At 40.0% G+C, this 13,511-nt stretch overlaps 1 protein-coding gene across 6 annotated transcripts in view; it reads right to left on the bottom strand.

The window, feature by feature from the left end:
• The window catches only part of DHFR (dihydrofolate reductase), a 31,521-nt gene that overhangs the window by 11,195 nt on the left and 6,815 nt on the right, over window positions 1–13,511 (bottom strand). For all 6 annotated transcript variants that reach the window (XR_011425698.1, XR_011425699.1, XR_011425700.1 and 3 more), the window contains exon 3: window positions 9,722–9,827. Coding sequence is in view for 1 of the 6 variants with exons in the window: in XM_001504643.6 (XP_001504693.1) it covers window positions 9,722–9,827 (106 nt within the window). In the remaining 5 variants the exon portion in view is untranslated. The remainder of the gene's footprint in view (window positions 1–9,721; window positions 9,828–13,511) is intronic.

Below are 13,511 nucleotides of genomic sequence, written 5' to 3'. Positions count from 1 at the left end.
TTCAGCCATTCATCAAAAGGCTCATACATCATGATCAAGTGGGATTCATACCAGGGACACAGGGATGGTTCAACATCCGCAAATCAATGTGATACACCACATCAACAAACTGAGGAATAAAAACCACACGATCATCTCAATAGATGCGGAGAAAGCATTTGACAAGATCCAACAGCCATTTATGATAAAAACTCTGAACAAAATGGGGATAGAAGGGAACTACCTCAACATAATAAAGGCCATACATGACAAACCCACAGCCAACATCACACTCAATGAGCAAAAACTGAGCGCCATCCCCCTGAAAACAGGAATGAGACAAGGATGCCGTCTATCACCACTCTTATTCAACATAGTACTGGAGGTTTTTGCCAGAGCAATTAGACAAGAAAAAGGAATAAAAGGAATCCAAATAGGGAGGAAAGAAGTGAAACTCTTGCTGTTTGCAGACGACATGATCTTATATATAGAAAACCCCAAAGAATACATTGGAAAACTTTTAGAAGTAATCAACAACTACAGCAAAGTTGCAGGGTATAAAATCAATTTACATAAACCAGTAGCATTTCTATACTCTATTAATGAACTAACAGAAAAAGAGCTCAAGAACACAATACCATTCACAATCGCAACAAAAAGAATAAAATACCTCAGGGTGAATTTAACTAAGGAAGTGAAAGACCTATACAATGAAAATTACAAGGCTTTTCTGAAAGAAATGGATGACGACATAAAGACATGGAAAGACATTCCATGCACATAGATTGGAAGAATAAACATAGTCAAAATGTCCATTCTACCTAAAGCAATCTACAGATTCAACACCATCCCAATCAGAATCCCAATGACATTCTTTACAGAAATAGAACAAAGAATCCTAAAATTCATATGGGGCAACAAAAGATCCCAAATTGGTAAAGCAATCCTGAGAAAAAAGAACACAGTTGGAGGCATCACAATCCCTGAGTTCAAAACATACTACAAAGCTACAGTAATCAAAACAGCATGGTACTGGTACAAAAACAGGTGCACAGATCAATGGAACAGAATTGAAAGCCCAGAAATAAAACCACACATCTATGGAGAGCTAATCTTTGGCAAAGGAGCTGAGGGCCAACAATGGAGAAAAGAAAGTCTTTTCAACAAATGGTGCTGGGAAAACTAGAAAGCCACATGTAAAAGAATGAAAATTGACCATTCTTTCTCACCATTCACCAAAATAAACTCAAAATGGATCAAAGACCTAAAGCTGAGACCTGAAACCATAAGGCTTCTAGAAGAAAATGTAGGCAGTACACTCTTTGACATCAGTTTTAAAAGGATCTTTTTGGACACCATGTCTTCTCAGAAAAGGGAAACAATAGAAAGAATAAACAAATGGGACTTCATCAGACTAAAGAGCTTCTGCAAGGCAAGGGAAAACAGGATTGAAACAAAAAAACAACCCACTAACTGGGAAAAAATATTTGCACATAATACATCTGACAAAGGCTTAATATTCATAATATATAAAGAACTCACACAACTCAACAACAAAAAATTAAACAACCCAATCAAAAAATGGGCAGGAGACATGAACAGACATCTCCAAAGAAGATATACGGATGGCCAATAGGCACATGAAAAGATGTTCATCATCACTGATCATCAAGGAAATGCAAATCAAAACTACACTAAGATATCACCTTACACCCATTAAAATGACGAAAATAACTAAAACAAATAGTAACAAATGTTGGAGAGGTTGTGGAGAAAGAGGAACCCTCATACACTGCTGATGGGAATGCAAACTGGTGCACCCACTGTGGAAAACAGTATGGAGATTCCTCAAAAAATAAAAAATAGAACTACCATACGATGCAGCTATCCCACTATTGCGTATCTATCCAAAGAGCTTGAAGTCAGCGATTCCAAAAGTCCCATGCACCCCAATGTTCACTGAAGCATTATTTACAATAGCCAAGATGTGGAAGCAACCTAAGTGCCCATGAACAGATGATTAGATAAAAAAGATGTGGTACATATATACAATGGAATACTACTCAGCCGTAAAAAAGAACAAAATCATCCCATTTGCAACAACTTGGATGGACCTTGAGGGAATTATGTTAAGTGAAATAAGCCAGATAGAGAAGGACAATCTCTGTATGACTCCACACATATGAGGAATTTAAACATGTGGACAAAGAGAACAGATTAGTGGCTACCAGGGGAAAGGGGGCATGGGGGGTGGGCACAAAGGGTGAAGGGGTGCACCTACAACACACATGACAGACAATAATGTACAACTGAAATGTCACAAGATTGCAACCTATCATTAACTCAATAAAAAGCTTAAAAAAAAACAGTAAATGTACACTTAAGACTTGTACATTTCATTGTACATAATATATATCTCAAAAGAAAAAACAGTAGCATAATATTGAACTCTACTTAATGAGATGTATGCTGAAGTATTTAGGAAAAAATATACTAATGCCTGCAATTTACTTAGAAATGCATAAAAAGAACAAGACGGATGGGTGGATGGATGATAAAACAAGCATAGTAAAATGTTAATGGTAGAATCTACGTGGTGGGTATATGGGTGTTTACTGTAAGTTCTTTCTCTATGTTTGAACGTTTTCAGATAAAATGTTGGAAAAAAGGTGATATGTTTGAATGACTGTGGTTTGGAATAATATTCAAATTGTTAATATGTGGTTACCTTTGGGGAGTGGGAAAAGGACTTTCGTGTTTCAAACAATATAGAAATTGATGAAGTATTAAAAAATGAGCATGTTATTACTTTTGTAATTAAAAATCCCAAAGGGGAAAATTTAATTCATTTCAGCGTTTACATTGACTAGCTCTATCTCTCCCAACCTCTACAACTGTTTTTTTGCGGAAGAGGGTTTGCAATTCCCTTTATAAAGGAAGAAACACGCAGAATTAGACTTTCACAATAATTAGGAACAGAAATTACAATTCAGTGTCAAGCGCTTAGAAAAAAAAATTATGTAATTGTCTTTGAATGAGTAGTTATAACAGCGATTAATCAAGAACTAACGGAGACTGTTCATTCTCCTGGCTGCCTTCGCCCTCACCTCCTTGACATACATTTTACTTGCTTTGCTCTTTGTCATCTCTAAAGGAGTTAAGATAGCACAAAGAATATATGTTGACTAAAGGCTGGAAAAAGACACGGAGGCCAGGGTGAGGCTATAGGAGCCGAGGGATCCCCTAAGGCATGAGCACAGATGCAGCAACGAGGCTGGACTAGGCTGCTCCAGACGAGAACTGAATCTAGAAGAAACAGATCGAGAGCTGGGGGAGGAGACAGTCAGGTTAATAAACAGTCTAGAATGACTGAAGCAGAGTCAAGGTGGTTTTAGTGACCGAGGATGTTGAAGTCAGGACCAGACAGGAGATAGGGCAGAATGGAAATGGTGATTTAGGAACCGACATATGAAGAAAACTGAAGAGCTGTCCTGGAAGTTGGTGGATTACAGCAAATGATTCAGAAGGCGCTATAAATGGCTGGTGTGCACTTCAAAGAAAGGGAGCAGTGCTTTTGTGAAGATTGTGGACTGACGGCTTGAGAAAGATTCAAGGGATTAAGGTGAAGACTACTTCTTTGCCCTTTTGTAGTGAGTCTGGAAAAGGAAAACAAAGAATGGATTAAGGATTTGTTTCAGATTTTAGTTATACCAAAGACATGGAGGAAATGCTTTTGGCAGTTCAGAAGTAAGTTTCACAGGAAACACTGGACCCCTAGAAAAGAATAAGCAGAAAGATGAGCCAATTTTGTGTTCATCGTCCTCTTCAAACACAAAATCCTGGAAACTAACTCAGTAAATAGCATATAGCAAGCACTCAATATCGTGACTTATTTTTGCTAAATTTCCTTCCTGTAAAATCTCAAACCAACCCAGATTGGATCTCCTCAGAAAGGAGAGTTGGTGTGTGGTAGCATACATATTCTGCGTCAAGAAGCATCCGGCCACGCTTGATACCTTGTTTGTAACTCAGAATCTTGAATTCCCTCAGAGGGCTGGCATGAGGATTAAGAGATCACACATACAGGAGGCACTCTGGTGATACTTCCACCCCTTTTCCCTAAAAGCCCCATTCAAGGGAGGCTGCTTTTTACCTGATGGACAGTTGTATTAGAAAGAAAGTATCTAACATTATCGAGTGCCGACTTGCTCTACCAAGTAGCAGAGTCAGGCAGTGCTTTATATGCATCATAGCAGCAGCCTTATGTAGGTACTATTATTCCTTGTCATAGGTGAGGAGATTGAGGCTGAGGGGTTGAGTGACCAGTGGGCACACGGCTGGGAACTGGTGACCCGGGATTGGAATTCCAGTGGCCTGACTCTGCAGCTTCAGTTGCAGCTTCTTAGAGAGACAACAGTGAGAACTGGTGGCCATGGACGACAAGGGTGTCAGATTCTGGTCCCCTCCGACATGGTGTGGCCAGGTTCAGGCAAAGCCTTCAAACCAGTGTCCCCTGGCCTTGAGCATCCTCCTCTGATCACCCCAGGGTGTGATATAAACATTGTCCTTTTCCAGGGTGCCTGATATGAAAGAGGATGACATGGCAGATGGAATTCTGGCCTAATTTCCCTGATGACTGTTGGGAAAACAAACCAAAAACCCTAGCCTAGAATCACAGCTTAACCAGAACTCAGAAATATGTTCAATTTAAGATCTCTCATACTCAGTCTTTAAAAATGTGATTTCCAACTACTAAAAATCAGTTCAACTATGCTCCAGCCTCATAAATGAATACAATGCAGCCACTAAAAATATTTCAAGAAATTCATCTTTTAATATATCAAATGAGGAAAAAAGGCAGGTTACAAAGTGATATTATGTGGGATGATCCCATTTTCATCAATCACCTATGGACTGTTCATTCCGTGAAAATTTCTGCATCTCTACTTTACTAGAGATATGCCAGATGCTGGGAATAGAGATTTTAAAAAAATACACTCCCTGTACCAAAAAGATGGTGATGGCAGGCAGAGGAATATGCAACAGTGGCTGTAAAGTGAAAAGGATCCCAGTGGGGATGTGTGGAGGGTGCCAGGTGGGCACAGCGGAGGTGCACCGTCTGGGTGGGTGTGCGGGACAACACTCCTTGGAGCGCAACGCCTTAGCTGAGTCTCAAAGGAGATAAAAACATGTGCAAAACACAAATGTGACAGACATTAGTAAGGCTTATGCTAAAGTTACGGAAGTTGTTTAATATAAGAAAGCTCCAAGAAAGTTGAGGATAGAGAAAAGTAATCTGTGGTGAGGTTTAAAATACTTAAGGGTAAGACAAGAGAGCATGGACTTGAGGACAGAAAAAAATGGAGTCGAGAATAAAGTGGTGGGGATTTTGATGGGAGGGGATTATTTGTCTCAAGACGGAGGGAAGGACGCACAAGGCAATATGTTAAGATGAAAAGGAGATCACAAGCCTGTTCTTTGCGATTTCGTTATTAATATTTTCTGTAAGCTCTAAGGTGAAGTGATTTTGCTAAAGTAGTAGGGATGGGGGAGCAGGACTTGATATCTGCAGGGTATGTTCCGTGTGCCAAAAATTTAACTTACAAAACCCCTGAAATTACCCTACGAAGTTGTCGTTATTAATCCCATTTACTAGGTAAGGAAATCGAGGTTCCGCAAGGCTTTCCTGTAACCAGTGTGAATCCACAAAGTTAACAGGGGCCAGGGCTGGCGTTAGGAGCCAGGTCGGTAAGTCTTCACTGTACTAAGCGTGTGAGCGGTGGGGAGAGAAGTGCCGCTCTAAGACGAGAACGTTTTAATCACCCTTGGAGAAAACGACCACGAGACCATAAAACATTCTGATACCATGAAATGTTAGATAACTTTTACGGATTGAACACAATTTACAACATCTGATACCACGGAGGCAATTTTGGGTTTTCTAAAGATGCTGTCAAAGCTACAGCATTGCAGTAAAATTTCTGTGTTTAATTTTTGGTTCTGAAGACTTTAAAAAAATGCTTTATTTAGATATAAATCACATACCATACAAGCTACCCTTTTAACATGCAGAATACAGTAACTTTTTACTATATCCACAGAGTTGTGCAACCATCACCACCATCGACTTTTAGAAAATTTCCATCAACCCGAAAAGAAATTCTGTATCTATTATCAGTCATTCCCCACCAACCTCCCTCTCGCCGCAACTAATAATCTACTTTCTGGTTCTATGGATTAGCCTATTCTGGACATTTCACATAAATGGAATCATACGGTCTTTCGTGTCTGGCTTTTTTCACTCAGCATACTGTTTTCAAAGTTCATCCATATAGTAGCACATATCAGTGCTTCATCCCTTTTTATTATGAAATAATATTCCATTGTATGGATGTAACATTCTATCCATTCATCAGTTGATGGACATTTGGGATGTTTCCACTTTTTGGCTATTACGAACGATGCTGCTATGAACATTTGTGTACAAGTTTTCGTGTGGTCAAGTTTTCATTTCTCTCAGGTATATACCAAGGAGTGGAATTGCTGGGTCATATGATAACTCTATGTTTAACATTTTAGGAAAATGCCAATCTCTTTTCCAAATGTGGCTGCTTAACATTTCTTTTAAAGCTGCAACTTGATTGTCTAGAAAGCTTTGGAAAAGGACTTTTTCCCTTATACCTCATTAAGGAAATAGTTACCCCATAACTAGGATCTGGCACCAAATTTTGGGGTTACTTTGAGGATTCCGTTTCTTCCTCCATTCAGGGTGGTGGTGAAAAACTGAGCATCTCTAAAAGCTTGCATGAGCAATAGTGCTTTACATGTGCAAATTCTTCCCCTTTCATTCAGGACCTGGCAGTGCCTGACATACAGCAGGTGCTCAGGATCCCTGCGGAACTCACCAGCAAGTAGGGAAGCAGAAGGAAGGACAAAAAAAAAAAAAAAAAACACTAAAAATTTTTCCTAACTGGTATCCCTATTTCCTGGCATGCTTCATAATAAAGACTTTCAATTTTCTCTCTGACTTAAAAAAAAAGCAAAATACACCAACAAATGTTATGTATAAATGCATAAGAAACAACCAAACTCAATTACATACACCACAGGGGGGTCATAAAGAAGAAATTAGACTCATCATTTGAGGAGATTTGCTGGCTCAACTAAACATCTCCCCCACTGAGGTATCTGTTTGTTTTAGCTGAAGCTAGTCATAAATAAATGAGTCATATTCAAGAATATGTTATTAAACAGTCTCTGGGAATGGCAATACAGTCTGTGAATCTGGATTCTACCGAGTAAAGAGATAATCGGAATATCCCAGCAACGAGGAGAAAGAGAACAGGATGAAGATTGAGGCAGTCGGCAAGATGCACATCAACATGTTCCCCAACACCCAAAGGCACTCAGTGCAAATATTCTGGTCTACTTTCGCCCAGGTTTTTACCTATGCCATTCTTAGGAGGGACTTGGGAGAAAATAGACATAAACCTGAATCCCCTTAGCCTACAGCTGTGTAATGTTTTTTCCTTCCCTTGGTGTGATGGTCTTTGACGTGTTCACTTGGCTACGCTATAATCCTTGGTTATTCAGACACTAATCTAGGTGTTGCTGTGAAAGTATTTTGTAAATGAGATTAAAGGAGATGAATAGATGACATTAATCAGGGGGGGCCTGATCTAATAAGTTGAAAGACTGTAGGAGCAGATCTGAGGCCTCCCTGAAGAAGCAATTCCCAAGGACAGTAGCTTCAGCCCCTGCTGGAGAGTTCCAGACTGTCCTTCCTGATGGCTTGCCCTACAGATTTTTGGACTTTCCTAGCCAGCCTCCACAATTGTGTAAATCTATATAAATGCTATTAAGAAAATATATAGGGGCTGGCCCCATGGCCAAGTGGTTAAGTTTGCACTACACTTCAGCGCCCAGGGTTTCCCTGGTTCAGATCCTGGGCATGGACATGGCACCGCTCTTCAGGCCACGCTGAGGCAGCGTCCCACATGCCACAACTAGAAGGACCCACAACTAAAATATACAACTATGTACTGGGGGATTTGGGGAGAAAAAGCAGAAAAAAAAAAAAGAAGATTGGCAACAGTTGTTAGCTCAGGTGTCCATCTTTAAGAAAAAAAAAAGAAGAGGTATATATATATATATATATATATATATATATCTTCTACTGGTGCTGCTTCCCTGGTTGAACCCTGAATAATACACATGGAAAAGGAATACGAGGACCATGGTTCTCAAATGAGTAGTGCCCTAGGATGCTGCATTCTTTTTTTGTGATTACATTATTAGTTAGAGGAAACCAATCCCAAACTTTCTCTTAAAGTCTAATTCAGGTCACCCTCCCACCCCTCAAAAACCCCTGTGCTCAGTTAGTTATTTCACTGGGTTCAGACCAATGTAAACAGTAACAACAAAAAGAAACAAGAGAAATCAGGATACATTACACGTGGAGTAAATGACATGCAAACTGTGGTGAAGGTCAAACCACTGGTGTTGTCTTTGAGGGCAGTCTTAATGCTATTAACTACACCCAGCCCCTCACCCCGCAGGGCCCCAGAGCCTTTCCAGGCATCAGGAACTATCTACTCCAATGTTAGACTGGAGGACAGGAAAATTCCTAGCATAGGCCAACTGGAGACACTCCCTTCTCTCCAGGATCCCTAGGACCACTTCAATACTTTGAAATTTTTTATCTTCAGACGCTGGGTAAAGAATACAAGTATAAAATATCATTTGGGTGTTGAGGTTAACTAGGAATAACAGATCACAAGATTATGATTTTAAGATTAAGATTTTCAGCCCATCTTAAAATTTACATCATATTGTTTTTTTTTCTTGTTTTGGTGAGGAAGATTGGTCCTGAGCTAATATCTGTTGCCAATCTTCCTCTTTATTTTTCTTTCTCTCCCCAAAGCCCCAGTACATAGTTGTATATCCTACTTGTAGGTCCTTCTAGTTCTTCTGTGTGGGATGCTGCCATAGCTTGGCTTTTTTTTTTTTTTCCTGCTTTTATCTCCCCAAATCCCCCCAGCACATAGTTGTATATCTTAGTTGCAGGTCCTTCTAGTTGTGGCATATGGGATGCCACCTCAATGTGGCCTGACAACTGGTCCCATGTCCGTGCCCAGGATCTGAAGTGGTGAAACCCTGGGCCGCCGCAGCGGAGCACACGAACTTAACCACTCGGCCACGGGGGCCAGCCCCTGCCACAGCATGGCTTGATGAGTGGTGTGTAGATCTGCGCCTAGCATCTGAACCGGCAAACCCTGGGCCGCCAAAGTGGAGTGCAAGAATTTAACCACAACACCACCAGCTGCCCCTACATCTTATTGTTTTTAGGACAGGTTCCAGAGAGGGAATAACCATTTAATTTTGGCAAGTCTCAAAACATACATTTTGATTTTATGTGAAACTAGAGAAAAGTTATTAATTATACTGTATAAATGAGATTTGAGCCTACTAAATAATGGTTCAAGGAAACTGGCAAATCTGTCAGCACAGTGAGATTTAATGTAACTTTTCATGGTGATGAAACTAATCACTTAAGGAGCAGAGTAAGTCATTGTCCTGTGACATAAACAACTGCTTATTCATTTTCTGTAATCATGCTTAGGATACTGAGCAGCTTTATTAGCAGACCTACATTCATACTATTGTATTTGTCATACACTGGCCTTCATCATAAGAAATATGACATGATTTTCTTGTGGTGAATTTATGTCATAGTACTTACTTGAGTTCTCTACTGAGAACTAAATTAATTCTGTCCTTTAACGGCCGATTCTTCTCAGGGATGGAGAACCAGGTCTTCCTACCCATAATCACCAAATTCTGCTTACCTATAAAATCACATAGAAAGAATAAGCATATTTTGGGAATATACATATATATTTCCACATATTCATATAAATATAGAGATCGTTGTCATAGTGACATCTAGTGGATATGCTTTAAAATAACTAAAATTTACAACAGCTTTACCCAAATTTACATATATCACCCATTATCCAAATAGAGTAACTATTTTCCCCTTTGGCTTTACCCAATATTTAGTTTTAATCAACTGCAATCATGTATACTATACAGTCATACGTCACTTAACGACGGGGATATTTTCTGAGTAATATGTCGTTAGGTGACATCGTCGTCATGCAAACATCATAGAGTGCACTTACACAAACCTAGATGGTACAGCCTGCTGACTACCTAGGCTCTCTGGTACTAATCGTATGGGACCACTGTCATATATGCTGTCCATCCTTGACCAAATGTTGTTATGTGGGATATGACTGTAGTTGTTAAGAGCAAAGAGTCTGGGTCAAAGTTCTTGAGTTGAATGTATTCTGCCACCTACTGGGCAAGTCATGTTAACCTTCGGACCCTTACTTTCCTCACCTATAAAATGGAGATAACAATAGTTCCTACTTACAGAGTTGCTGTGGGGATTGAAGACTTAGAACAACGTCCAGAATCTAACAAGCTCTGTTCTAACAGTATGATATAACAGCATTCATATCTGTGTACTTTGTAGAGTTACACTAATAGTCAGACTTTTAAAGACAGCTGCTTAATATTCCATTCAGCTTGAAACCCTTTCCGTTGTGCCTTTCTTCTTCTCTTTCAAGTATAATGCTTCTATAAAAATTTTATACATACACCTTCCATTTTTGGTTTAATAACTTAGGAGAAAAGACCTTGGGAGTCAGATATCTGGATCAAAGAAACATACACATTTTTATGATTCTTGATATATTCTGATAGACTAAAGGAGTGCATATGTCTATTTTCTTAAGGAATCATTATTAGTTTGATTTTCTTTAAACAAAAGCACTAGCATTTACAAACTATAAATAGTAAGACTAAGCATATTTCCATATTTTGCTTCACTACTCATAACCAAATATTACCTCCAAATGTTGGTAAAAATTTTTTTCCTCCAAGAATTAAAGAATTTACAGTACCCCTATACAATATTCACAGCACTTTCAAGGACAGACCTTTAGGTGAGCAATAAGGAGACGCAACTATTAAAAAGAATGTCAACAGGTGAGGAATTCTGATGAGAGAATGGTACAGACCTGGCCTAACAGCTAAGGTGGAGATTATGAGGGAAGAACATAGACAGACACTAAAAAAAAAAGCCAAGACTCCCTTGGTACCCTTTCATTCATTCACCCAAGAAATACTGTACAGCAGTCCCCCATTATCTGCGGTTTCAGTTACTGGAGGTCAACTGTGGTACAAAAATATTAAATGGAAAATTCCAGAAATAAACAATTCAAAAATTTTAAATCATACCCCCTTCTGACTAGTGTATGAAATCTTGAGCACTCCTGCGCCATCCTGCAGGAGACATCAATCATCCTTTTGTCCACCGGATCCACTACCCTCTGGTTAGTCACTTGGTAGCTGTCTGGGTTATTAGATTGAGTGTCGCAGTATCGCAGTGCTTGTGTTCAAGGAACCCTTATTTTACTTAATTATGGCCCCAAAGCACAAGAGTAGTGAAGCTGGCAATTCACATATGCTGAAGAGAAGCTGTAAAAGTCTTCCTTTAAGTGAAAAGGTGACAGTTCTTGACTTAATGAGGAAAGAAAAGAAAATTATGCTGAGGTTGCTAAGATCTATGGTAACTTCTACTACAATAGATTGTTGTAATTGTTCTATTTTATTATTAGTTATTGCTGTTAATCTCTTACTATACCTAATTTATAAATTAAACTTTATCACAGGTATGTATGTATAGGAAAAAACATAGTATATGTAGGGTTCAGGTGTCCACTGGGGGTCTTAGAACATACACCCCATGGATAAGTGGAGACTATTGTAGTTACTGAAAACCAGCAAACGGGCCAAGCATCGGATGTTCTTCCTATTACCAGACCATATTTAGGATTCCTGAGAGTGGGTCACATCGATTCTTTAGCTTCAAGCTCTTGCCATCTTATCTTTGGCACCAGTGACCTAAGCACCAAATCCAAGGACCTGGCATCTGACCTGTTAAAGTTATGCAGCACCTGCTCCTTCCTGACTTATTATTTCCCTGTTCACTGGGCTATTCTTTCTCCTGTGATCAAACGCATATGTCTTTTAGGTTTTAAATGGGGTACTCCCACCCCCATATTCTTTTCCTTGGTTATCCTCTTCTGTCCAGTGGATCAATTCACCTGGTTCCCTGTGTCTGAAATTATCCTGGATATCCTACAGGTACCTCAAAACTGTCATCATTACAACGGCACACTATTCTCCACATGTCACCCAGGCTCTCACACTGAAATCTGGGAGTTCATCCTTGATGCCTTCCTGCATCTCCTTGAAACTCCTGGTCTCCAAACCCAGGATCACATAACCGTTTTTGGACTTGTATGCCCTCCTCACTTCCAGCAGCTACTCCTAAGGCCTCCTCCACAGAAGCCTCTAACTAGCTGCCAATTTTGCCCAATACCTCAATTGTACACGTACCCACATAAAATTTCAAAGGACTTAAAAAAAAAAGGACATCAGCATCACGGCTGAGTGAACTTGCCTGGGATTCTCTCCCCTCCAACATACAATGAACAGGGACATCCATACTCCAACAGAGGACATCCAAACACAACACAGAAATGGAGAGACATGCAGCCATACGACAGAGGGCAGAGAGGCTGCAGCCCTGCTTGGAGGAGCTGGAAAGGGGTAAGAGAGAACTTCACTCCTTCGCCTAAAGACTGTTATCGCTGCCATGGGAGGCTCCGTAAGGGAAGGAACACGGGAGGGGACGGTCGTTTGCGGGAACTTCAAGGACCCATGAGGGCTCATGCAGCCTAAAGGGAAGATCTCTACTGGGGCAAGAGCTTTGTGGGGGGCGACCTCATCAAGCCAACACCTCAGGAGAGCACATAACGAGAGCAGAGGGGGAGAGCCTGGAGAGCATGCAGGAGAAAGTGCCCTTCCCCGACCCGCCCCATGAATGCTCCACTGTCTGCGATCTCGACTGAAGGCAGCGGGCTCAGAATATGCGGCTCTTGACTCCCACCCAATGGCGATAGGTGATAACTGCAACCAAATAATATCAGGATGTGTAACACCTGAGCCACCTCCTCTAGCAATATCAAAAATTATATCAAATCTTCAGAACAGAGAGAAAATGACAAGTACCCAGAATTCAGTCCTAAGGACACAGAAATATGTAGTCTAAATGACAGTGAATTCAAAATAGCTATGATCAAAAAACTCAATGAGGTAAAAGAGAATGTAGAGAAACAATTCAACGAGTTCAGGAGCTACTTCACAAAAGAGATTGAAACCATAAAGAAGAATCAATCAGACATACTAGACATGAAAAACACAATGGAAGAGATAAAACAAAATACGGATTCCCTGAACGCTCAAGTGGACATCATAGAGGAGTGTATCAGCATAATCGAATATAGACATGTTGAAGTGCTCCAGACAGAGGAGGAGAGAGAATTAAGACTAAAAAGAATGAAGAAGGTCTCTGAGAAATATCCTGCTCAATTAGGAAATACAACATAAGAATTATA

This window comes from Equus caballus, chromosome 14 (genome assembly GCF_041296265.1).
Source record: "Equus caballus isolate H_3958 breed thoroughbred chromosome 14, TB-T2T, whole genome shotgun sequence".
NCBI lineage: Eukaryota > Metazoa > Chordata > Mammalia > Perissodactyla > Equidae > Equus > Equus caballus.
Note: the sequence above shows the minus strand (reverse complement) of the source record. Positions and strands in the feature narration are given on the sequence as shown.